Below are 27,064 nucleotides of genomic sequence, written 5' to 3'. Positions count from 1 at the left end.
TATGATTTTTTTTTGTTTTCACTTGATACCCTTTTATGGATCTCAATAACAAAGCAGAAATAACTACAACAGCAAAGAAATTACATTGCTGCTACAGTGAATAGTAAAGAAAATAAAAAATACAACAAAAAAAGCTCAAATTAATAAGTTTCTTCTTTGTTTTGTAATTTCCTGAACTCCAGACATCAGAAAGTCGACATTTTTTATTCATGTTTCTCTTCCCTTCAGAAATTTGGATTACTTTTTATTTCATTATGGTTTCCTGTTTTCAAGAATTTTAAGGGACTAGCTGATTCTGAACCCTGACTATATTATATCGAGTATCTTGATGATGACAATTATGATGATGAAGTTATGAGTGTATGTACTGAGATTGGAGGAAGGGACACTTGCTTGATGGAGGAGAGGGAGTGTGCAGTGGAGGCCCGGGAGTGCGTGGAGCAGGTGACGCTGGGGGTGCGGCAGTACAGAAGGTTGCCCTCCTCTGGCGGGGGATGCATGCTGAGGGGGTTGGCCGACCATAACCTCTCATGGCTGGAACAGAAAGGGGAAGAAGAAAAAAGCAATATAAAGTAAAATCACAAACGAGACAAAAGACATGGCTGGGTGGGAGTCTCAAGGAAAAAAATGTAATATGGAAAACAAGTGTAGTCTAAATTGGGAGTTTGTTAGATAGTAATCCGTTTTTATTTGTATTTTATTGTATTTTGTTTTTATTTCTATTCGATTATTCTGTTTAAAGCTCCAGGGCATAAATGATGAAGAGTCAGAGAAAGAAGAATGAGAATGAGAAATGAGAAAGAGTCAGAGTTTGTTTTTATTGCACTTTTAAAGAATTTGTTTTGTAAAGTATAGAATTGATGTTTTTTGTATATTTCCCTCTTGACGTCAAAATAAAATGGAAACAAAATGGCGTTTCCTGATTCTGGCTAAAAAAATTAATAGATGAGGATCCCCCCCCACACAATAAAAGCATCAGGGCCTCACGTTATGCCGGAGTGGGTGGGGCGGCGCGGGGTTGTGGCGGAGGTGGTGCGGCGGAAGGACTGGTAGGGGGAGGTCGGCATGGGGGTGATGGCGCGGTTGGTGGGCACTCCGTCCTCGTCCAGGAAGCTGCTTGAGTTGGCGATGTCGTCGTTGGTGAGATTCAGGTAGTCTTTGAGGTAGTGCTTGGGGTTACGCTCCATCTTGGCTGCGTTGGGGGAAGGAAGGGAAGGGAAAAAAGTTATGTTGTTAGTATTTTACAGCAGAGGAAGCAGCAAAACAAACAAACGAACCTGACAACCTACCTATCAAATATCTAACTACCATAATAACCAATAACCTAACAAGTACTATCATTATTATTGTGGTGTGGGGGAAAGAAAATGGGTAGGACTAAGCCATGAAAAGTAAGGGATGCTAAAGAGGAAAGAGCAGACACACTGAAGATAACGGTGACTCAAGCAAAAAGGACCAAAGACATAGAAAGTGGGGGTGACTACAAGAAAAGGCCCAAGAAATAGGAGGCAAGAGTGGCTGAAGAGGAAAGATAACAACAGGAAAGGACCCAGAACATTGAAAGTAAGGATGACTGAACTGGAAAGGACCTCAACATACAGAAGATAAGGGTGACTCAACACATGGGAGGTAAAGGTGGGTCAACAGGAAAGGGCCCAAGACATAGGTTAGGGTGACTGAAGAGAAAAGAATAACAAGAGGAAAGGACCCGGGACATAGAGAGTAAGGGTAACTCCACAGAAAAGGGCCACAATATAGGAAGGAAGGAAGGGGAAATCAACATAAAAGAGGTAACGGTGACTCAACAGGAAAGGGCCAAGACACACAGGGTAGGGGTGACTCACTGCAGGGCACCACGCGATGGAAGACGTAGCTCTCGGGGTTACAGGGGAGCTGCGTCCAGGGGTGCTGCTCCACCTGGGCCAGGGTGAGGCGGGTCTGGATGTCCTTCTCCATCATGCCCTTCAGGAGTGACGTCAGCTCTGAGGAGGAAAGATTAGAGTGGATAAATAAATAAAACATTGAAAAAAATACGACTGACATAACTGAGACATCCAGAAGAGAAAAGGCATATGGGAGAGAGCAAGTTTTTCTAGTTTGCAGTAGGAAAGACAGGTTACACACTGCAGGGAGAACAAGAATCAAGTTGCAAGGATATGTGACCTTGTATTTAGTGTACTGAAGATCGTTATCCCTAGAAATTTATATCTTGTTCTCCCTGGGAAATGCAGTCTGCCTTTCCTAGTGCAAGCCCAAGAAAAAATAACTTTGTCCGTTACAGTAGAGGAAACAGTTCAAGGGAAAAAAAAAGGTAATAATGAAAATAAAGGCCCGTTACTCTCTTCCAGATGTTTCATATCAACAAAATAAAAAGCGGTAACCAAGAAATCCCACAAGTAACAGGAAGGAAAAACAGACAACACAACACAAAGCCATCCAACACTAGCATCAGGGGAGGAAGGTGAGGGGCGGAGGCCTTACCCGTGGAGTGTTCGTAGGGTATGTTGAGGACCCCTTTGATGATCTCGTCCACGTCATAGAAAGGGTTCTCCCAGTACATGAGGGTGTAGAGAGTCACGCCCAGAGACCACACCTCCACCTCATAGCCTGTGTATCTGTGTGGAAGGAGAGGGAGGGAGCTGGGTTAACGAAGGAAAAGGTAGGAGGTTATAGGGTGGGAAAAAAGAGGGGTTATATTCAAGAGGAAAGAAGGAGAAAGTGATGGTAGCATGAAAAGGAGTCACAGAGGAATGAAACAGAATATTCATGTTTGTTTACAACTCACAAACACAACAAACACATGAAACAAACTCTCTCTAACAATCCCCCACAACCTCTTCACCATCACACTTGTTATCCATGAAAGTCGAAAAAACACAAACGTACAAACACAAAACAAACTCTCTCAAACACACAATGAAGGCAAGCTCTTATTCATGACCTTCATCTTCTATCACTAATTTTTTGCCCTTGAGCTGTCTTACTATAAAAAAATATATAGAAAAGAAATGAAAATAGAACATATATTGAAACAGACATACAAACAGAATAACTAACTAATAGCTAATGGGAATCATACGCCAGGGGGTGCATTGCTTCACTCACTCACCACCTCCAGCCCAGACGATCCCCCTAAGCAAGCCTCAAATAAATACCAAATAAGCACCACAACCATCACTCACTTGTTGCCCATGAGAACCTCGGGGCTGCAGTACTCCACCGTGCCGGCAAACTGAGAGAATTCCTTGCCGGGGGAGGTGAACGCCGAGGAGCCAAAGTCGATGAGCTTGACATGGAACCGGTTGTCCATGATCACGTTCTCATCCTTCACGTCGCGATGGATGATGTTGAGGGAGTGCAGGTAGGTGAGGGCGGCCACGATCTGAGGGGCGGATGACAGAGGGGACGGATGATGATGTTAGAAGTTAGGAAAAGGGAGGAAATAAGGGAGAAAGGAAGAGGATGGAGAAAGAGGTTAAGAAAGTAGAGGAAGTGTGGAAAAAAAATTATGAGGAGGTGGAAGATGACAAAGAGGAGAAAGAGGGGGAAAAAAAAAGGTAGGTGGGAAGTGACCGAGCAAAAGGTTAAGAAAAAGGAAGAAATAATGGAGGAAAAGGAAGAAACAGAGGTAGAAGATGACAAAGAAAGAGGAGAAGAAAGATGAGAAAGTGAGTGAGAAAAAGAAAGAGGAGGGGGTAAAAGACGAAAAAGGAAGAGGAGGAGGTAAAAGATGAAAAAGAAAGAGGAAGAAGAGAGGGTGAAAAAGGAAGATGACAAAGAAAAAGAAGGAGAAGGAAAAACAGGAAGAGTGGGAGGTGATACAAGATGACATTACAAGTTAAACACACACACACACACACACACACACACCTGTCGGAAGATATGCGCCGCCAGGAATTCATCGAGTCTGGGGTTGCGGTCAATGAACTCAAAGAGGTCCATCCCTGAGCCCAGCTTCTCCATCACCAGCTGGAAGTAGTCGTCGTTCTCGAAGACGTCCAACACATTCACCTGCCAGGGAAGAGGAGAATGGGTGAGAGGAGGAACAAGTGTGATTGTGAAGAGGGGAGACGATGAAACAAAACAAAGGGAAATGTAAATGAATAAATAGGAGGAATGAAGGTAAATAAACAAACCAGCCCAACAAATAAACAGCCAATAAGGAATAAACAGGAGGAATGAAGGTAAACAAAAACACACCCACTAAACAGTCCAAAAAACAAACAATCATTAAGGAATAAACAGGAGATATGAAGGTAAAAAGCACATAATAAAGATCCCAATAAACAGTCACTAAGGGATAAACAGAAGGAATGAGGTAAAAAAAAAAAAAAAAAAAAAAACATATAAAACAGCCTCCCCAAAAAACAGTCATTACGGAAAACAGAAGGAATGACAGTGGAAAACAAACACACAAAACACCCCCAACAAACAGTCATGAAGAAATAATCAGGAGTGAAGGCAAAATCAAAGACACAAACACCAGCCCAACAACCCAAGTCACCCGCCAGCACTCACGATGTTGGGGTGGTCGAGGCTCATGAGGAGGGACACTTCAAGGGGCACCCGTCGACCGAGCAGCATGTCGTCCACCCAGCTGTCCCGGTACACCTTGGACTTCTTGATGAACTTGGTCACCACCTGAGGGAGGGGAGATAAAACCAGGTGAGGGAGGGAGAGTGTAAGAAGGAGAGAAGCAGTTGAAGGAGGGACTGAACTGTCACTCAAAGGATAACAGAAATGAAGGGGGAGAACCAGGTGAAGTAGGATTTTTATTTTTATAGCAATGGAAGCAGCTCAAGGGCAAAAAAAATAGGAAACAAAAAGCCCACTAAGAACAGCACTAGTATTGTATATAGGAGAAAACAGGTCAGGGAGGGAATACAAGAACAGCATTAAAGGGAGATAAAACCAGGTGAAAGGGGGAGTGTAAAGACAGAACTGAATGTAGGAAAGTGTAAGAAAAGAACTGAAGGCAGGAAAATGTAAGGAAAATGGAACTAAAGATAGGAGTGAGATAGAAAAAAACTGATAATAGAAGTAAACCAGGGGAAGGAGTTAGTGTAAGACAAGTGAAGAATGAGAGCCAGGTGCAGGAGAGTGTAAAGAGAACAGAGACGGAAGTAGAAGAGAATCAGGTGGAGAAGGGAGAGTATAATAACAGGATTGAAGATAGGAGTGTAAGAAGAACAGTACTGAAGGAATAAGCATGAAAACAGCACTGAAGGTAGAACAAAACCAGGTAGAGGAGGGATAGAGTAAGGAAAACAAAACCTTAAAATAGAACAAACCAGGTGAAGGAAGAGTGTAAGAACAAATCCAGGTAGAGGAGGGAAAGTGAAAGCAAAACAAAACTTAAGGTATAACAAAACCAGGTGAAGGAGGGAAGGTGTAAGGAAAATGGGTAGATAAAGAGGACACACTCACCATCAGGGTATCAGAATATCGGTAGGCAAGCTTGACACACCCAAACGCACCCTTCCCGATCTGCTTCAGCACCCGGTAGTGTTGGCTGTACTCCCCCTCCTCCTGTAGCTCCCTCTCCCCGTCTGGTGCCTGTGAGGGAGACACGAGGATAACATTAACTTCGTTCCATATTCTCAGACCCTTTCAGATCCATCAACAACTATTTCCAAAGGCCACAAAGGGAGATTAGTTGAGCAGACACTAAGGCCCATATTTTTAGATGCTTTGGGCTCTCACACCAACAACTTCCAAGGGCTACAAAGGGAGATTAGTTGAGCAGACACTAAGGCCCATATTTTTAGATGCTTTGGGCTCTCACACCAACAACTTCCAAGGGCTACAAAGGGAGATTAGTTGAGCAGACACTAAGGCCCATATTTTTAGATGCTTTGGGCTCTCACACCAACTATTTCCAAGAGCCACCAAGGATATTAAGTCAGTTTCCCATGAGTGTTTTTCACATTCACGGTGTAGAAGCTTTGTCAAACTATCACAGAGCTCATAAAAACTACACACGGAAATTGCTCACAACATCCATGAAACCTCATCAAACGTGGATGTGTGAGCCCGGAGACGTCTGAGAATATGGGGCTTCGTACATAAAGGCAGCTAGGCAAGAATGAGAGAAACACTGATGAATGACTTGGTGAACGTCAATACAAAAACAAAGCAAATGGAGTAAAGAAGACAAAGAGAAAATAGTCAAAGTCGACAGGACGATGGATGAATTCTGACATAGGAAAAAACACATGGATGAATTCTGACAGAGGAAAAAACACATGGATGACATTCACACACAAAAACAAAGAAGAAATAGAAGACTGATGACAATAAGTGAAGGATGACAGGAGACAAGCGGATGAACGAACACTCACCGAGGCGGATGAGTGTCGTCCCCGCCGTGAGTGGTTGAGGGAGTACTCCGCCCCCGAGCTGCCATCCGTGCAGGTCTGGCTGTGGCTGAGGTCCTCCCCGTCGCCCTCACACTCCGAGGAAGAGCTGAAGGAGGGGCAGTAGGAGGAGTCTACCGTTTCGTCCCCTGCCTCGTCATCCTCTTCCTCCTCCTCCTCCTTTGTTTTCTTCTTGTTCTTTCTGTTCTTCTGTTTGTGTTGCTCATCCTCCTCCTCCTGTTGCTGTTTCTCTTGTTGCTGTGCCTTCCTAGCGATGGCCTGAAAGAAAATGGTTATGTAATGGTTAATGGTTTACTAATCTTCAGTCTTATCTATTTTTTACACCAAAGGAAGCAAACATAAAAAAAAGCCAATGGGTAGAAATAGCCCACATAAAACCTACTCTAGCCCCCTATATTTAATGCAGGATAGGTACCAAATATAGTTGTGCTAAATAGGGGTGTTATTTCAAAGGGATTTATTATTATGACTAGTGGGACTTCTTTTGTGTGTGTGTATTTACCTTGTTGTATTTACCTAGTTGTAATTTTACAGGGCCTGGGCTTACGCTCGTGTGGTCCCATCTCCGTATCTATAATTATCCAACTTTTCCTTGAAGCTCTGCACACTCTTCGCCGATACTATTTCTTTACTTAGTCTGTTCCACACCTCTATACTTCTTTGAAGGAAGCTAAATTTCTTTATGTCTCTTGAGCATCTTCCCTTCCTCAACTTTTTACTATGTCCTCTAGTGTGTGTGTGTGTGTGTGTGTGTGTGTGTGTGAGAAAGAGTTAGCTCAAGGGCGTGTTATAGGGCAATGTGACAAAATGGAGGGTCTACTGTACAAAGATATGCATGTTTTTAGATAATAATGACATGGAATATATGGATTAAAGTGAGGGATGAGGGTCAGGGAGTAAGTATAAATAAATGAAGGTAAGCAGACAAACTGGAGGCACCCACATGGCCAAGCGAGGGTTCTGTGGTGTCGTGGAGTGAGGCGCGGGTGAGGTCCAGGGTGGAGGGCGCATCATCCATCATCCCATCCTTGTCGTTCAGGATCCACATGTAGTAATAGGTGGAGGTGCGTCCTTCTCCTACTTCTTTATTGAGCTCCTTTTCGCTGATTTCCTCCTCCTTCTCGTCATTGTCCTCCACCTCCACGCGTCTTATTTGGTAGATGAGTCCTGGAAGGGAAAATTATGTTTGGTTTATATTACAGTGGATAAGAATAAGACACAAGGATAAAACACACGCACACACACAGCTGAGGAAAGGACGATGCTTGAGAGACATAAAGAAATATAGCTTCCGCAAAGAAATATAGAGGTTTGGAATAGACTAAGTGAGGCTGTAGTATCGGCGAAGAGTGTGCAAAGCTTCAAGGAAAAGTTGGACAAATACAGATACGGAGACGGGACCACAGGAGCGTAAGTCCAGGCCCTGTAAAACTACAACTAGGTAAATACACACACACATGCACACCAACACACGTAAGTATAAAGAAACAAATGCACACTGACACACACCCTAAGCATAATGAAACACACACACACACTGTCTGACATGAAGATGACCTGCACCTAACACCTTGCTGCCATGTGGAAGAGGCTGCCCTTCCCCTCAACAGCCCCACCACACTGCACTCCACATCCCCTCCTCCACCCCCCAAGCACCATCTTCCCAACCTTCCCACAGATACACTATACCCCTAAACCCTGACCCCCTTTTTGTATTTGTTCCTTGTACGAATATAAACTTTAAAATGTATCCGTAATATGTGAATTTTCAGCCTAACAGCCGCCAAAACTAAATAAACCGTTTATTATTATTATCATTATTATCACACACACACTCACTTAGGTCTGAGCCGTCCCTGTGCCTGCCAGTGCCAAAGAATGTGCCTTGCTCTATGGGGATTGTGATGGTGGTGGTGACGGGGGGCCTGGCGTTCGGGGGGCACCGCTTGGAGGGGGCAGAGGGTGTGGAGGTGATGACGCCCCCCACCACTGATGGCTTCACCTCCCCCTCCATACCCTTGTCGTCCACCCAGGTGTTGTAGAGGCACTGGTGGTGAGGGGGACGGAGGTAAGGGTTAGCAATGCAGAGTTTGTTATCACTGTTATCACTATTTTTTTTTACCCTGAAGGAGGAAGCTCAAAGGCAAAAACAAATAAAATAATAATAAAAAAGAAGAAAAAGAAGAGAAGGAAGAAGAAACAAATAAATGGAGGTAGTAATCAAAGAGAAGTTTATATTTTATTATTATTGTTGTTATTATTTTTACACTAAAGAAGGAAGCTCAATGGCAAAAATATAGAAGTAAAATATAAAATAAATAGATAAATTAAATAAATGGAGGTAATTTTAAGAAACAGATTGATTGATTGATAGTTTATCGTTGCAGGTCAACAACAAAGGAGAAGGGAGGCGATATAATTGTAACTTATTATTATTACTGCAGGAAAGGAAGCAGCCCAGGAAAAAAATGAAATAAATAGAGGTAATTATATAAAATGTAGACTTCATTATTATTATTTTTACAGTAAAATAGAAAAACTAAATAAATAGAGGTAATCATATAAAATGTAGACTTCATTATTATTATTTTTACAGTAAAATAGAAAAAATAAATAAATAGAGGTAATCATATAAAATGTAGATTTCACTATTATTATTTTTATAGTAAAGGAGGCAGCTCAAAGGAAAATAAATAAATGAATAATAGAAATGAAAAGAATTTGATATAAAGAATTCTGTCTTTTTTTTTTTACAGCTAGGAGACAGCTCAAGGGCTTAAAAAAAAAAAAAATAAATAAAAAAAAAAAAAAAATAAAAAAAAAAAAAAAAAGCCACTACTTACTGCCCCCTATGTTTATTGAAATTCGAGACAAAAATTCTACTTTTCACTTCTTGAGGGGCAGTGTTTGTGCAATTTTTTTATTCATATGTTTTTCCTCCTTGACCGCCTTCTCTTCTGAAAAAAATAAGATAAAATAAAATAAAATAAATGGTACAGCTGCGCATCGCCTCACTGCTCATCTCCACCTCATTGTCCCTTGAGTCTGTGGTTGGTAAACATGTGTGGGGGTATACCTGAAACACCTTGCCAGACTTAAGGGGCTATTACACTGGGCAAATTCTCCGTGGATCTTCGGTCAAACCACGATTTCCGCTGGCGTGGTTCTCATTTGTTTCTTGTTATTGCTGCTGATGATAATGGTGAGTAATACCGTCGTCCTTTGGTGAAGTCTACCGTAGCTTTGGAAGATCGTGGACACGTCAGAAAACCACGGAAATATGAGAACCACGCCAGCGGAAATCGTTGTTTGACTGAAGATCCACGGAAAATTTGCCCAGTGTAATAGCCCCTTTAACGACTTTAGTGACTCACCTGTTGTGGCTTGAGGTCCACCGAGTTGAGGGAGTTGGTGATGTCCCTCATGGCCTGGGTGTGTGGTGTGGTGGCGGCGGTGGTGGTGGTGTTGATGGTGTTGTTGCTGGGTTTGTTCTGTTCAGGTGCTGGTTTGGGTGACTTGCCTTGTCTCTCAACCTGCAATACCATCACAATCATCAGCATCAGGCAGGATAGGTCGGTTGTTCCCAAGATGCAGGAAGTTATCAGGAAAAGCCAAAATCAAATGTCTTTTACTGTACATAACAAAACAAAAATCACGATCTTACAACCTGGAAAATCATCAATCATTGACCTCTCTTTTGGGTACTCTTTACTTTTTTACTTTTGTGGGAGCGGCGAGAAGCATTTTTTTTTTTTCACTTTTTGTTGCCCTTAAGCCGTATCCTTTGATGAAAAAAAATAATAAAATAAATAAAATCAGGTATTATTAATTCCCTGCAGGAGATGTCATTTGTTTCCAAGGCACAGGAAATTATATAAGATAAAGAAATACAAATTAAAGGACGTTAAAACTCTTCCACATTCTTCCTTTTCCTTTACCTTCTCATTTTCATTCTGGACATCCTCGGCTTCCTTCCTGGTTGTAGTCTGCCTCTCGCTCTCCTCCGTCTCCTCCTTCTCCTCTTCCCAGTAGCTCCCCGTGGACACCTCGTCCTCAAAGGCAAACTCCTGCCCCTGCCCCATGTCCTCGTAGAAGGTGGGGATGAGGTGTGTGATGCTCTGTGAAGAATGTGAAGGGTGACTTGATTAAACTTCATTCCCAGTGTCACTATGGTGTTAATAAGCTGGGATGATGTAAATGAGACCGTAATGAAAAATGTAATAAAAAAAAAAGGGACGAAAGAACATACAGAGAAGGAGAAAGTAACCTAACACAAAGAACGGAAAGAAAGACCGAAAGCATGAAAGAAGAAAACAAACAGAAATAACATAAGAAAATAGGTAAAATAAATAGATAAGTAACTGTAACCACATTCTCAGCCTTGATATAGATCCCAAAGTCAGCCTTACTTCAATTACTAAGCACACTGTGGATAAGCAAGAGCAGGAATGTAACAATTTCCAGCCAAGCTAATGAGATTTTGAGGTAAATGAATAACTGGGAAAAGAGGTGTTTCAAAATTACCAGCCGAATTACGGGAAAAAAAAAAAAAAAAAAAAAAAAAAAAAAAAAAAAAAAAAATAGAGAAGGAAGAACATAACAATTTTTAGCCAAAGAAAAGGAATTATAAAGGTAAAAAAAATATAAATAAATGAATAAATAAATGAATGATATTAAAAAAGGAAAAGTAGGAACGTAGAAAATAACAGCTAAAGAAAAGTTATTTGAGGTATAAAAGAACAACTAGGAAAGCAGAAACATCAAAACCATCAACCACAAAGGAAGTACAACGAACCACTCCACCTCTTCCTCACCTTCTAAGAAAAGTTATTGAAGGTACAAAAGAAAAACTAGGAAAGGAGAAACATCAAAACCATCAATCACAGAGGAAGTACGACAAACCACTCCACCTCTTCCTCACCTTCTAAGAAAAGTTATTGAAGGTATAAAGGAAAAACTAGGAAAGGAAAAACATCAAAACCATCAACCACAGAGGAAGTAAGACGAACCACTCCATCTCTTCCTCACCTTCTTCTCCAGCTCTCCTTGTCCGTACCCGAAGAGGAAGTGCGTGAAGTTGTAGTTGTAGTCGGTGATGTTCCCTGCAGCGTCCAGCACCACCAAGCCGCTGATGTTGGAGAAGACCTGAGAGGAGACACAACAACAACACTATCAATACAACATCCCAGAGCCTTGTGATAACAGATGCCAATACCTGATATGATAACAGTAACACTAACACAAGAGCAGAGGGGGATCACTACTTAGAAACACACACACATACACAAACTTATACACAGATAGACAGAGTAACACATGACACAGCAACACACACATACACAAACTACCAAATAGTAACAAAAAATGAAACTCACAGACAAGACAGAGTAACACATAACATAACACATACACAAACTTATAATAACATAGAATAACACATAACACGATACATAACACATGCACAAACAAACTTAAAAACCGACAGAGTAACACAAAAGATGACACAAACACAAACCTGAAAACTATAACACATAACATAACACACACAAAAATAACAGAATAACACAAATTCACAGAAAACATAGTAACACATAACACAACACACGTACACCAAGAAGCAAGACAACACACCCTCCCTCACTCACCAGGATATCAAGGTCCAGAGCGGGTGTGTTCGAGGCAGCAGGTGTGGAGGGGTCGGGTGTGTGCTGGGAGACTTGCACACACAGAGGAAAGCTACCGTCACTGCCCTCCACACTCACCCCGGTACACTGCTGCTGCTCCAACTCCTGAGGGTGTAGAAGAGCTGGTCACACACACACACACACACACACACCATAAAATGAAGGAAAAGTTGGACAAATATAGATTGGGAGACAAGACTATCCGAGCTTGAGCCTGTATACTATAAATAGGCAAATATACACACAAAAGTACACATGCAATTACTAATACATAAGTACGCACACACGCACTCACATAACTCATCCGACTCACGAGGAAACTATATGAAAGAGTTGACTAAAACGACATAAAAAAAAATAAATAAATAAATAAAAAAAAATGTGTGGCTATAAACTACATAAAATAAAATAAGCGATAAAATATGAGCAAACATGAAGTCCATTTCTCTTATACATCTTCCCGCTTTACCTCGTCTCCACATGGATAAACAGACTGACAAAACAAATAAAACAAAGTAAAAAAATAAATAAAAAAATAACTGAACTAAAATAAAAAATAAAATCACAACACCCCAACACACACCAGGGGCGGGGAGGACGAGGATGAGGCGGGGGTCGGGGGAAGCTGCAGGCTGGGGATGACGTTGTGGATATCATCGAGGTGGGTGATGTGCAAGGCCTCGGGGATGCCAAAGAGGGTCCGGAAGGCCTCGTCGTGCTCCAGAATGGCTCCGCTGTAGTCCACTGTTGCCTGTGTGGAAGAGGAAGATAAAGGATAAGGATTTAGGAGGGTGAGGTTGAGGAAGAGGTGGAGAAAAGCTGAAGAATGAGGAAGGGAAGAAAGAGGAAGAGGATTGGAGTATTTTTTTATTTTTTTTTTAAAGAAAGGAGACAGCTCAAGGGCACACACACACACACACACACACACACACACACACACACACACACACACACACACACACACAAAAAAAAAAAAAAAAAAAAAAAAAAAAAAAAAGCCTGCTACTCACTGCTCCTAAAAAGAATCCAAAGAGGTGGCCGAAAGAGGGATGAATAGTGAAGAAGATCAAAAGGGGGAAATGGCAAAGTATAAAGAGGAGATGGAAAAGGAATAGAAAAATGATGGGTGATGAATGGAAGAGGAAAAAGAGGATGAAGATGAGGAAGAAGGTGAAAGTTGGAGGATAAGAAAGAGATGGAAGAGGGAAAGGAAAATGATGGATGGTGATGAGGATAAAGGAAAAGGAGAGTAAAGTTGAGTATGAGGGTGAGGAGATGGATTAATATAAAGAAGAGAAAAGGAAAAAAAAATGATGGAGGTGTGAAGGAAGTAGAAGGAAGAGAAGGAAGAGGAAAAGAAAACGACGAGGGTGGTGAATGGTGAAGAGAATGAAGGACGTGGACAAATGAAAGTGAAGATGACGACAGGAGTGAAGAGATAGAGGAATATAAGGAAGAGAAGGAAGAGGAAAAGAAAAATGATGGGAGGGGTGAATGGAAGAGGAAAAGGAAAATGATTTGAGGGGTGAATGGAAGAGGAAAAGGAAAATGATTTGAGGGGTGAATGGAAGAGGAAAAGGAAAATGATTTGAGGGGTGAATGGAAGAGGAAAAGGAAAATGATTTGAGGGGTGAATGGAAGAGGAAAAGGAAAATGATGGGAGGGGTGAATGGAAGAGGAAAAGGAAAATGATTTGAGGGGTGAATGGAAGAGGAAAAGGAAAATGATGGGAGGGGTGAATGGAAGAGGAAAAGGAAAATGATTTGAGGGGTGAATGGAAGAGGAAAAGGAAAATGATTTGAGGGGTGAATGGAAGAGGAAAAGGAAAATGATTTGAGGGGTAAATGGAAGAGGATAAAGTATGAGGAAAAGGGTAAAAGCTGGAAAATAGGGAAGAGGAAAAGGCAATGGAACGGAGTGATGAATGGAGAAGAATAAAGGAGAATGAAAAGATGGAGGACGATAAGGAAAACAAAAAGGATAATAATGGGGTGAATAATGAAGAGTATAAGAAGGATATACAACGGTGAAGCTAATGAGACAAACCAGGTGAAAGAGAAGAGAAGAGGAGGAGGAAAAGGAGGAGGAGGAACATACGAACTTTGGCCAGTGATCTTAATAGGCTCCAGCACTGCCAAGGAGGAGAAGGAAGAGGAGAGGAAAACAATGAAGGTAGTGAATGGTGAAGAGGATAAAGGATGTGGATAAAGGAAGCAAAAGAACAGGATGGGGTGAAAAAATAGAGCTGGAGGAATATAATGATAAGAAGAGGAAAAGGTAAATGATGAATGTGGTGCATGGAAGAAAATAAAGAATGAGGATAAATAAAGAGAGTGGGGAAGGGTGAATGGTGAAGAGGATAAAGGATGTGGATAAAGGAAGCAAAAGAACAGGATGGGGGGGAAAAGATGAAGCTGGAGGAGTATAAAGAAGAGAAAAGCTAAATGATGAGTGTGGTGAATGGAAGAAAATAAAGAAAGGCTAAAACAAAGAGGGGAGGAGAAGGGTGTATAGTGAAGAGGGGGAGAAACATACGAACCTTAGCCTGTGTGATCTCGATAGGCTCCAGCACCGCCACCCACCGCTGCTCCTGGCCAGCCTCCCGCGGCAGTCCCTTCAGCCATAGCGAGCACAGCTGACTCCCGTTCTCACCTGTCTCAACGCTCACCTGAGGAAGAGGTCGTTAATGGTGTCAAGGTGGGCAGGTAAAAGTGTGTCTGCTCTGATCAGCTTTTCCTTAACTTAATTTTTGTCTCTTATTAATAATACTCTTCTGACTCTGTACAACCCCATTTCATTCTGACTTATGATTGCTCTCTGTATGATCTTTTCTATAATCTATTTTTCCCCTCATATGACTAGTCCCCTATTCTCCTTTCTCCCTCAAATAACAACTATAATACTCTTCTGACTTCTGCAAGGCTTCGTTCCTTCTCCTTATTACTGAACTGTTCTCTGTATGATCTTTTCTATAATCTATTTTTCCCCTCATATGACTAGTCCCCTATTCTCCTTTCTCCCTCAAATAACAACTATAATACTCTTCTGACTTCTGCAAGGCTTCGTTCCTTCTCCTTATTACCGAACTGCTCAGTGTATGATCTTTTCTATAATCTATTTTTCCCCTCATATGACTAGTCCCCTATTCTCCTTTCTCCCTCAAATAACTACTATACTAATCTGGTTTCCACGCAGCTTCTTTCCTTCTCCTCTTTGTTGACCTTCTCTGTAGATTTCCATAACTAAATCATTCTCCCTCACATTACTGATCTTCTATTATTTTTTCCCCTCATATAACTAACTCCCTATTCCTCTTTCTCCCTCAAATAACTTTTTTTGTTTAACATGACTGAATCACAAGCCACTCACCACTCGCCCACTAAACACTACTCCCCCCTTGAAATCGGTCACCCCTGCTGGGTCTTGGGGCGTGGGAAGGGGCGGCGATGTGAGGGAGTTGGCGACAGTGATCATCTCCTCCTCGGGGATGTCGGGGGCAAGGGAGGCGAGGTAGCGGGCCGTGGCGGGACAGGAGATGAAGTCCGTGAGTCGCCTCGAGCCCCCGCACAGCTTCTCCTCCGCCTCTCCCAGCAGCAGCGAACACATGTCATTGGCTGTCAGGATCTGTATGGGGTGGGGATGGGGTAAGTGATGGGTGTTTTGAGGGCTGGTTTGGGGCATGTGAGTGTCTGTGTGATGTGGGTGGGGTATGTGAATGGATGTTTGTGTGTGGGTGTGAGTGATGGGTGTTTTGAGGGCTGGTTTGGGGTGTGTATGAGTGTGTGTGTGATGTGGGTGGGGGGTGTGAATGGATGTTTGTGTGTGGGTGTGTGAATGAGTTAATGTGGGATGTGCAAGTGTTTGTGTGTAGTCTTAATGTGTGTTTGTTTGTAGTGGGAATAGGTGGATGTGTAGTGTGAACGGGTGGGTGAGTGGATAAGTAAGAGTACACACACACACACACACACACACACACACACACACAGACAGACACACACACACACACAGACAGACACATGTAAAAAAGATAAAACAGTCGGCTTGAGATAAAATGGAGTAAAAAGGAAGGAAGGTGGGAAGGAAGGAAGTAAGGAAGGAAATGGGGAAGGAAGGAAGGAAGTAGGGAAGGGAGGGAGGAAGGAAGGCAAGGACAAACACACACAGTACCTTGATAACAGTCCTGCTCGCCAGTGAAAGCGGAGAGAGAGGAAGAAGAGAAAAAAAATATATCAGTGCTTTAAAGTTACCTAAGACATCAAGGGGGTAAGGGGGTGAGGGGAAAGGAGAGGGTGATGGGGGTGAGGGGGAGGGAGGAGGATGGGAAGAGGGGAGGATACTAGTTTATTTCTAATCATAAATACCAAGATGTGAACCAGGGAATTATGAGTCAAAATGGGCAAGGAAAGAATGCTTGACGGTGAGTGTCGTCTTAACATTCAGCAACTTTTATCACTGAACGAGACAAGTGTATGTGTGAGCTTGTGTAATTCACCAAGGCCTGATCACGAGTTGGACTCGCTTTCGCCAGCAGGTACCCTCCCGATGTGAGCAAATGCTCATTATTTTCGATCTCTGGGTACTGCCAATACCTCACACACCACACACCCCATCCCCCTTGCTCAAGGGGGGACAGTAACCACTCCTAGTCAACGGAAAGAATCCGGCCTGAGCGGGGCTCGAACCGCCGCCTGTTTGGCCGTGAAGCCTTGCAGCGCGGCGCTCTAACCGATTGAGCTACTAGAGAGGTGTGTGTGTATTTACCTAGCTGAGATATACAGGAAATGATAATAACTAGGTAAGTACAGGCGTGTGTGTGTGTGTGTGTGTGTGTGTGTGTGTGTGTGTGTGTGTGTGTGTTTGTGTGGGATGCTTTACCATGGAAGCAAAACACACATGAACACACACACACTTTCCTCTTGTCCCTTCACAAGCAGCAATGTTATTCTTTTGGTGTTGTTGTCGTACTCAGTCAGATGGAAGCATTAATATTCCCACAGTGTTTGGAGGCTGTGCTTGGTGCATTTCCATCACAATGAATAAGCTGAAGTCATTTCCTGTTTATGCTTTTCAGAAATGGCCTTGGCCTTGCTCGACATTTTTTTATAGTAACAGGAGATTGACCGACGGCTGGAGAAGGTAACATGATAAAATCCTCTCTGTACTACACTGCTGCATAGTATACTGAGGAAGAAAGCTGAGGAAAGAGCCTAACATAACAAAACTCTTAACAATACAATCCTGCAATGAAAACTGAGGTCATGAATTCATTGTATGTTGATTGACAGGAGTAAAGAGGATAAAAAATAGCAAAGGCAGTTCATAGTAGTAGTAGTATGGTGTTGACTGAGTGTATAATGATCATATTCTAAGCTCTCCTTTATATAGAGATTTCAGTTATCTGCTCCTACAACAAAAGCTGAGGATGTGAATTCATTATACGATGACCCACAGTAGTAAGGAGGATGGAAGAAACTACAGGCAGTGTTCATAGTAGTATAGTGTCGAATGAGTGTACAACGATCATATTCCAAGCTGTCACTTAATAAGAAATGTCTGTTAATAGTTAATGGGATGGGAAGAGGGGAGGATACTAGTTTATTTCTAATCATAAATACCAAGATGTGAACTAGGGAATTATGAGTCAAAATGAGCAAGGAAAGAATGCTTGACGGTGAGTGTCGTCTTAACATTCAGTAACTTTTATCACTGAACGAGACAAGTGTATGTGTATTATTTCCCCCTCTGATACCATTCAATATACTGCACTTCCAATTATTTCTTTCTTGGCATACTTTCACTATATCACTAGCAGAGATAATTCAACTATTGGATGTAGACACTGACCCGTAAGAGAGGTTCAGGGAAAGCTTGTAGGGAATGGTGTCTGGCATAGGTATTCTTAAGCCCCGTTCACACTGTGTCGACTCTGGGCCACGACAACACAGCGACTCGGGGTATACGAGGTCTTGGGTGCGAAATCTTGATGTGGAAGGGTCGCATATGATCGGAAAGACTATGTGAGACCCTTTCATATCAACATTTCACACCCAAGGCCTCGTGTTCCTGGAGTCGCTGGGTTGTCGTGGCTTTAGATCTGATGGCAAGGGAATGGTTCAGGAAGGGAAAGCTTGTATCATGGACATTAGCCTGTAAGTGTAGTCTCACCAATATTATTTCCCTTCACTAAACTGGTACAAATAGACTCTGATACCATGATACTGTCTTGTAATACTGAACCATATCAACTAACAGATTCCAGTGTCACTAGTAATTTAATTTTGTGATCATACACCCATTTGTCTTGTATACACACACTAATATTTTACTTTAACCTGGTAGCTGCGGGGATCATGTTTCTTAAAGGCCCCTCTAAGCAAGAATAATGAGAAAAATCATCACTCACACAAACCATTTCGTAATATATATCAACGCATTTGTGATCAGTTTATGTATCATTTATTTTGGGAGGTTTATATCATGGCAAAAATTTGGCCCGTCGCTGGTACACGGTAAAGCCACGAATTTGGCCCGTCGCTGCTACCAGGTTAACTACTTTCCCACTATTCTACTATAATAAATAAACTCTATGAATACTACTGGAGCCCCTTTACACTATACTTCTATTAACAAAATGAATACTACATCATATCAAATTCAATACAACTCATTAGCCAAACTACAATACACTACTTGTGGCTCTATCCCACATACTGTTTTCTCATTACATTATACCCTTATCAATAACCCCCAGCCTGTTCACCCACACTTCTAACTTCACCCCAGCAACCCCCCATCCGACCCTCCCTTCACCCCATCAGTCCCTAACTTTCCCTCACCCAATCACCCCCTAAATTCAATTTCACCCAAACAACCTCCCCCCTCTGACCCTCCCTTCACCCCCATCAACTTCCCCACCCTTCCTGACCCTAACCCTCCCCCCCATTAACCCCCCAACTAACCCTGGTGGAGGCGTCGAGGGTGAGAACGGCCTTGTTGGGGTTGAAGATGGAGGAGGGGAAGGCGCATCCCCCTGCCCCCCCTCCTCCCCCGCCCCCCACATAGCTACGGAAGAGCCAGTATCCCGGGAGGGGGGCGGCGGGGGTGGGGCGCTGCTGGTGGGGTGTGAGGCCGCTGGTGGGGGTGTCGTGAGTGTGGAAGGACCCCCGGACCAGGCGGGGTGAGTAGCTGAAGCTGTGGAGACCATCGCCTGGGGAGAGAGGGGAGAGGGGTGAGTGGGGGGAGGAGAGAGGGGGGAGTGGGGGAGGAGAGAGGGGTGAGTAGGGGAGAGGGCAGAGGGGTGAGTGTGGGAGAGTTCCTTCTCATTCCTTTCCTTCTACACATTCCTTCCTTCCTCACTCATACCTCAATTTTTCCTCCATTCCCCTTTCACTCATTCTTCCCTTCCCTTCCCTTAAATTCTATTCCCTTTCATCCTCCTCCACCACCTACACACATACCATTAGTCCCCTTTAATACCTGCAAAACCACACCTTTACCCTTCATATTTTATTTTTGAGCAATGGAGGGAAGCAGCTCAAAGGCATCACAAACAGAAAAAGAAGATTAATTGATTGGGTTATAAATTCATGGGTAAAAGGAAGGGTGTTTGAGTGACCCATAGATACCTTACCTGTGCACACCTGACATAACCTCACCTGGCATTGCAGTCAGACGAGGGGTCGAGACTGTGTGGTGGAGGGGCGTGGTGGAGGCAGGGCGGAGGTGGCGGTGCTTGGGGTCCTCAAGGGGGTGGTGGCGGCGGGGGACGTGGGAAAAGGAGGCATTCTTTCCCCAGCTGGGTGACTGCGTTGCCTTCCTTCTCAGTCTAGGGGATGGGGAGGTGAATTAGGGAAGGAGGTTTAGCCCGGTAGCTGCGGGGATCATGTCTCTTAAAGGCCCCTCTAAAAGGAAGTACAGAGAGAGAAGAAAGAAAAACAATGATAAAAAAAGATCATCACTGGACTAATAAATATATGAACTGGACCAATAAATATAGATAAAAAAAGCTCACAATGGCTTTCTTTATGATTCAAGTCCTGTCCGTTGTCTTAAATAAATAAACAAGAACAACAACAACAATAACAATAATAATAACAATAATATTAATAATAATAATAATAATAATGGCGATGATGATGATGTGGAAGAAGTAATAGTGAATAGGTGGTTGGAATAGAAGACAGTGGTGAAGAAAAGATAATGATGATGATGATGATGATGATGAAGTGATAGTGAAAAGATGGTTGGATTCATAGTTAAGAAATAGCAATAATAATGATGATGATGATGATGATGAAATAATAGTGAGGAGATGGTTGGAATCGTACTTAAGTGATGGTAATGATAGTGATGAGGTATAATGATGATGATGATAATGAAGGTGGTGGTGGTGGTGAAGGATCAGTGAGGAGCGAGCGAATATTGGTGTCAAGTATTAAGTGGAGTGAAGGAACGAGGCGGCGGGAGCGTCTTGAAGGGGGAGTGCCGTAATGTGTGTGTGTGTGTGTGTGTGTGTGTGTGTGTGTGTGTGTGTGTGAGAGAGAGAGAGAGAGAGAGAGAGAGAGAGAGAGAGAGAGAGAGAGAGAGAGAGAGAGAGAGAGAGAGAGAGAGAGAATTTTAATTTTTTTTATAGTTAGGAAGGAGGGGATGAAAAGAAGGAAAGAATGAAGGGAAGGAGGAAAGGAAGGAAGGAATGGGAAAAAGAAAAAAAGAAAAGATGGAAGGAAAGTAGAAAGGAAAAAGACAAAGAGAAGGAGGAAGGAATGAAGGGAAAGGGGAAAGGAAGGAAGGAAGAAATGGAAAAAATAAAAAAAAGGAAAAAATGGAGAGGAAAGAAAAAAAAAAAAAAAAAAACGAAACAAAATATCGAAAGAAGAAAGAAAAAAAAAGTCCATTCCGGATTTCTCTTTCATCACATTTTCAAGAATATTTAAAGTGTATAAAAAAAGATATATACACACTAGTAATTATTTTGCTCTTGTATTTCTTTCGTGTGATTCCTACTTATCTTTATTTTCTAGTTATCTTATTATTTTTTCAACTGTATGGCAATTGTATATATATTTCTTCTTGTATATGCCAATGTCTTCCTTTCAGTCTGAGAGAAATAGGAATACTCCACTCCAGTTTAAACCTCCTGTGTGTGTGTGTGTGTGTGTGTGTGTGTGTGTGTGTGTGTGTGTGTGTGTGTGTGTGTTGCTCTTTTTTATTTTCTTTAAGATCGACATCCACAAGGACACACACACACACACACACACACACACACACACACACACACACACACCATCATTACCAAGTCTATCATTACGTGCCATCCCACTTAATCCCTCAGCAACACTCAAGTCATACTGCCATGCTATCACGCCTCAATCTGCAGGTCGGTATTCTCACACTTCCACCCTCACAGCCACTACTTACAAAGGCCGAAAAGGGGATCAGTCTGGTTCTCGTGTTTTTTTAGGTTCATGGAGGGTCAAACTACCACCAGGGTCACGAAACTGCTCCTGGAAATGCCCACGACTCCGACGAAAGCCTTGTCAAATAAATATGTGTTTCTTTAGGTTCATGGTACAGAAGAAGGGTCAAGCTACCACCAGGGTCATAAAACTGCTCCAGGAAATGCCCACGACTCCTACGAAAGCCTTGTCAAATATGTGTTTCTTTAGGTTCATGGTACAGAAGAAGGGTCAAGCTACCACCAGGGTCATAAAACTGCTCCTGGAAATGCCCACGACTCCTACGAAAGCCTTGTCAAATATGTGAAGGCTACTTGGGGGAAGATACGTTTACGAATATGGCCCCAAGCTGCACCACCGCACCAAGGACGTGAGGGGGAGAACATAACATCACCGGAGGAACCTATACCCGCGGGGAGGATTTGCGGTCATATTCTTTAACCTTTCGGCGCCCAAGGACATACATTTAAAAAGGCTTTCGTATAGGCTTTGTGGGCATTTCCATTGGTAGTTTTATGACCCTGGTGGTAGTCTGACAAAATTTCTGCACCGTGAACGCGAAGAAACAGTCATGGGGATGCGTTTGACCCAGACATGGGGTAATCGTAATCTGTAATCGTAATCGATTACAGTTTTTCAAGTAATCGTATACTCGATTACCCTCTTATTTTTTAAGTACTCGTAATCGTAATCGAATACATTAAAAATGTAATCGTAATCGTGATTACTTTTGCGATTACATTAGCAAAGTTTTAGTTAATAGTTTCTCGTACAGCAAGTATGTACTCTAAATATCTGTAGTAATTCAACCAATTAAATATTTAGTATGCTACATGTGTATGAAATTTGCAAGTTCACCTTTCAGTCCTTCCTGTAATCACGATTGTAATCACGATTAAATACATCATGTAATCGTAATCGATTACACCTAATTTTATTGTAATCGTAATCGTGAAAATATGAAGTAATCGTAATCGATTACATAACATAAGAAATCGCCCCATGTCTGGTTTGACCTCCTTTTTGGACTTAAAGAGATGATTCATGTAAGAGAAGGAAGCGTCTGGGTCATATTCTTAAAACATTTCGGCGCCCCAGCACACAAATTTGACGGGACTTTCGTAGGAGTTGTGGGGATCTCCATTGGTAGTTTTATGACCCTGGTGGCAGTCTGACAAAGTTTCTGCACCGTGAACGTGAAGAAACAGTCATGGGGATGCGTTTGACCTCCTTTTTGGACTTTAGAAATGACTCATGCAAGAGAGTTTAAGAATAGCGACTTCTTACCTGTGGGGGCTGTAGTTTACCTGGGACTTTACACCTGTGAACGTAGCCTAATTATATGCCCGCCACACTTGTACACCAATACTATACCAACATAACCACACCTTTACCCTTCACTTCTTTTTAAATGCCCGCCACACATGTACACAAATACTATACTTATATAACCACACCTTTACCCTTCACTTCTTTTTAAATGCCCGCCACACTTGTACACCAATACTATACCTACATAACCACACCTTTGCCCTTCACTTCTTTTTAGAGCAATGGAAGCAGCTCAAAAGCATCATAAACAGAAAAAAATAAAACTGATTGATTGGGTTATGTATTCATGGGCAAAAAGAAGACAGGTAGAGGTGCCCAAAGAGATACCTTACCTGTCAGGGGACTATACACGGTACACCCATTTAAAACTATACTTGGGAACTATACCCATCCATCCATAATTATCTACCTTTAACATTCATTGGTCGGTATTATCAGATGCTTCCGGCTTTCAAAATCAATCTTTCCAAAGGCCAAAAAGGAGGTCAGTCAGGTTCTAATGAGTCTTTTATAGGTTCATGGTACAGAAGGGTCAAACAACCACCAGGGTCATAAAATTGTTCCTGGAAATGCCCCACGACTCCTTCGAAAGCCTTGTCAAATATGTGCTTCATTAGGTTCATGGTACAGAAGAAGGGTCAAACTACCACCAGGGTCATAAAACTGCTCCTGAAAATGCCCCACGACTCCTTCGAAAGCCTTGTCAAATATGTGTTTCTTTAGGTTCATGGTACAGAAGAAGGGTCAAACTACCACCAGGGTCATAAAACTGCTCCTGAAAATGCCCACGACTCCTACGAAAGCCTTGTCAAACATGTGCTTCATTAGGTTCATGGTATCAGAAGAAGGGTCAAACTACCACCAGGGTCATACAACTACCCCTGGATATAATCAAAACCCTTACGAAAACCGAATGTGTGTGTGCTTGGACGCAGAAATGTTTACCAAAATGACCCTATATAGTCCTCAAAATCCCTCTTTCACTGTAACAAATAAACAGGTTAATATATAGGCCATACTCACCTCAGCCGGTCAAGGGGTGAGGGGTACCCAGGTGTTCCGAAGGCGAGAGTGTGGGCCGTGTGCCTGTCACGTCCCCGCCATGGCAAGACTCCCTGCGTGCGTGGGGGAGAGAGCGGGTCAGGAGGTAAAGATGCGCACGTGATGTCAGCTCGTCAGGGCGGTGCATGACGGCGGCTGTTGTGTTTTATGGGTTACGTGGCGGTGTTTCCCCTTGACCCACATTGATCGGGGCCCGCACGACGAAATGGTGTAAGAATGAGGAGAATGACGAGAGTAATATGACGAGCGTGCAAGATACAAAACTAGATACTAAATGGAATCAAACTGGACTGATAAGAATTTTATAGAAGAGAAAAACGGCCCACATTGATCGGAGCCCCACGACGAAATGGTGTAAGAATGAGGAGAATGACGAGAGTAATATGACGTGCGTGCAAGATACAAAACAAGATACTAAATGGAATCAAACTGGACTGATGAGTTTTATAAAAGAGAAAAACGGCCCACATTGATCGGAGCCCCACGACGAAATGGTGTAAGAATGAGGAGAATGACGAGAGTAATATGACGTGCGTGCATGATACAAAACTAGATACTAAACGGAATCAAACTGGACTGATGAGTTTTATAAAAGAGAAAAACGGCCCACATTGATCGGAGCCCCACGACGAAATGGTGTAAGAATGAGGAGAATGACGAGTAATATTGACAACGTGCATGATACAAGAAAACTAGATACTAAATGGAATAAAACTGAGCTGATGAGAATTATATAACAGAAAAAACGGTCCACATTGATCGAAGCCCGCCCGATGAAATGATGTAAGAATGAAGGGAAGAAGGAGAATGATGTGATTTGTGGGGATAAAACGAGAAAACTGAATACTAAGTGGAATCAAACTAAACTGATGAGAAAATTATATGACAGAAAAAAACGGCTGATGAAATTATGTAAGAATGAAGAGAAGAACGAGAATGATGATACAAAAATGATGTAATACAAAAAAAACTCACTGGTTAATGGTGTGGGGATAAAACGAGAAAACTGAATAATAAATGGAATCAAACTGAACTTATGACAAAATTATATTACAGAAAAAAACGGCCGATGAAATGATGTAAGAATGAAGAGAAGAAGGATGATAAAGTGTGAATAATGCAAGAAAACTGACAACTCTTTGGTTTCCAGATATCTGATGTAAAATGATATAATTGAACATCATGATTTAAGAATATAAGGAAAATAATGTAGGAATGAAGAACAGAACAAGTATAATGTGATGTGTTTGGATAATACAAGAAGTGACTAATATATGTGATCCAGGTGAATTTATGACGAAATTACATAAGAGTATTGATTTCGGAATATAAGAAGTTAAAAAAAACGATGTAAAAAATTAAGATAACATTGAAACGTGTGTGGATGATAAAAGAAAACCGACAGCTATTTGGATTCCAGCTGAACTTCTGACCAAATTATATAAGAATGGAAGGATTTTATGACAGAATGCAAGAAAAAATACAAGAATGAAGAGAATATAGACAATAATGTGATGAATATAGCTACGTGGATAATACAAGAAAATTGAGTACTATATGGATTCCAGCTGAGGTGATGACGAAATGATGTAACAGAAGAGCATTGCGATAAGATAAATGAAAGAAAGATTACGAACATAGATCAGCAGACGGCCGGCAAATGATGCAAGAATGAAGAAAATAACGATAGCAATGTGACGTGTCTGGGTAATACAAGAAACTCACTGGTTAATGGTATCCAGGTAATCTGATGACAAGATTACATAAGCACAGAAGGATTTTATGATAAGGATATGAGAAAAAGATACAAAAAATGAAAAAAAAAAACTATAATTATGTAATTTATGTGGATGCAATGAGAGATCAGTGACTATATATCAAATCCAGGTAAACCGATAACATATGGTAATGAAAAAATAGTAGCCATAGAATTGTAGATAATGCAGTAGCGGAGATAAGGAGAAGAATGTGACGTATGTGAATAAGATAGACACAGAACTAAAAAAAAAAATAAATAAATAAATAAATAAATAAAATCCAGCCTAACCAGATAACATATGATAATGAAAAAAATAATAACCATAGAATTGTAGATAATGCAATAGCGGAGATAAGGAGAAGAATGTGACGTATGTGAATTAGAAAAAAAAAAAAAAAATCCAGCCTAACCAGATAACATATGATAATGAAAAAAATAATAACCATAGAATTGTAGATAATGCAATAGCGGAGATAAGGAGAATATGACGTATGTGAATAAGATAGACATAGAACTAAAAAAATAAAAAAATAAATAAAAAATAAAAAATCCAGCCTAACCAGGTAACATATGATAATGAAAAAACAGTAACCATAGAATTGTAGATAATGCAAAAGTGAAGATCAGAACAATGCGACGTATGCGATAAGACAGACACACGACTACAAAAATTAAATCCAGCCTAACCAGATAACAATGATAATGAAGGGAACAATATCGATAGCGTTGTAAAAAGATCAAAATAATGAGGGAAATAGCGGGAAGAATGTGATAGGCTACATGTGAATGAGATAAGAACACTGACTCCAGCTTGTCCAATAACACACGATAATGAGGAGAAAAATAATGTTGTTAATGCAATAATAAAGAAGAGAATAGCGATAATGATATGCTGCGTGGGAATAAGGTAGGAAAATTAACTGCCAAGGATTTACATGTGTCGATAAAGAAATATGATAATGAGAGTAGCGATAATCTTAAAAAATGCGAGGTATGGGATTAACACAATGACGTAAATGAGATAAGAACATATTTGAACTGTAAAAGAAGAAATCCAGGAACGTTATGACTACACACAAAATATACAACCACACATACACTATACAACACACCCTTACACCTATACACAAAATAATACACTAGGCTATACATTAAGTCATACAACCACAAATACAGCAACACATACACTAAACAACACACCCTTACACCCATACACAAAATAATACACTAGGCTATACATTAAGTCATACAACCACAAATACAGCAACACATACACTATACAACACACCCTTACACTTATACACAAAATAATACACTAGGCTATACAGTAAATTCCCTTCACCCCAGACTATAACAAAACCAAGATAGACAAACAGCAAATTGACGATATAAAAC

At 41.6% G+C, this 27,064-nt stretch overlaps 1 protein-coding gene across 4 annotated transcripts in view; it reads right to left on the bottom strand.

Moving 5' to 3' along the window:
* The window catches only part of LOC126996027 (uncharacterized), a 53,643-nt gene that overhangs the window by 5,446 nt on the left and 21,133 nt on the right, over positions 1 to 27,064 (bottom strand). For all 4 annotated transcript variants that reach the window (XM_050856018.1, XM_050856020.1, XM_050856019.1 and 1 more), the window contains 21 exons: positions 23,872 to 23,963; positions 19,717 to 19,886; positions 19,021 to 19,268; positions 15,431 to 15,685; positions 14,601 to 14,729; positions 12,645 to 12,812; positions 12,023 to 12,166; positions 11,406 to 11,522; positions 10,316 to 10,495; positions 9,752 to 9,910; positions 8,217 to 8,424; positions 7,321 to 7,544; positions 6,342 to 6,635; positions 5,428 to 5,556; positions 4,519 to 4,641; positions 3,871 to 4,011; positions 3,183 to 3,382; positions 2,482 to 2,615; positions 1,845 to 1,982; positions 988 to 1,192; positions 394 to 534 (listed from right to left, as the gene is read on the bottom strand). In XM_050856018.1, coding sequence (XP_050711975.1) covers positions 394 to 534; positions 988 to 1,192; positions 1,845 to 1,982; positions 2,482 to 2,615; positions 3,183 to 3,382; positions 3,871 to 4,011; positions 4,519 to 4,641; positions 5,428 to 5,556; positions 6,342 to 6,635; positions 7,321 to 7,544; positions 8,217 to 8,424; positions 9,752 to 9,910; positions 10,316 to 10,495; positions 11,406 to 11,522; positions 12,023 to 12,166; positions 12,645 to 12,812; positions 14,601 to 14,729; positions 15,431 to 15,685; positions 19,021 to 19,268; positions 19,717 to 19,886; positions 23,872 to 23,963 — 3,599 coding nt within the window. The remainder of the gene's footprint in view (positions 1 to 393; positions 535 to 987; positions 1,193 to 1,844; positions 1,983 to 2,481; positions 2,616 to 3,182; positions 3,383 to 3,870; positions 4,012 to 4,518; positions 4,642 to 5,427; positions 5,557 to 6,341; positions 6,636 to 7,320; positions 7,545 to 8,216; positions 8,425 to 9,751; positions 9,911 to 10,315; positions 10,496 to 11,405; positions 11,523 to 12,022; positions 12,167 to 12,644; positions 12,813 to 14,600; positions 14,730 to 15,430; positions 15,686 to 19,020; positions 19,269 to 19,716; positions 19,887 to 23,871; positions 23,964 to 27,064) is intronic.

The sequence above is a fragment of the Eriocheir sinensis genome, chromosome 9 (genome assembly GCF_024679095.1).
Source record: "Eriocheir sinensis breed Jianghai 21 chromosome 9, ASM2467909v1, whole genome shotgun sequence".
Classification (NCBI taxonomy): domain Eukaryota; kingdom Metazoa; phylum Arthropoda; class Malacostraca; order Decapoda; family Varunidae; genus Eriocheir; species Eriocheir sinensis.
This window is presented reverse-complemented; position numbering and strand designations above follow the sequence as displayed.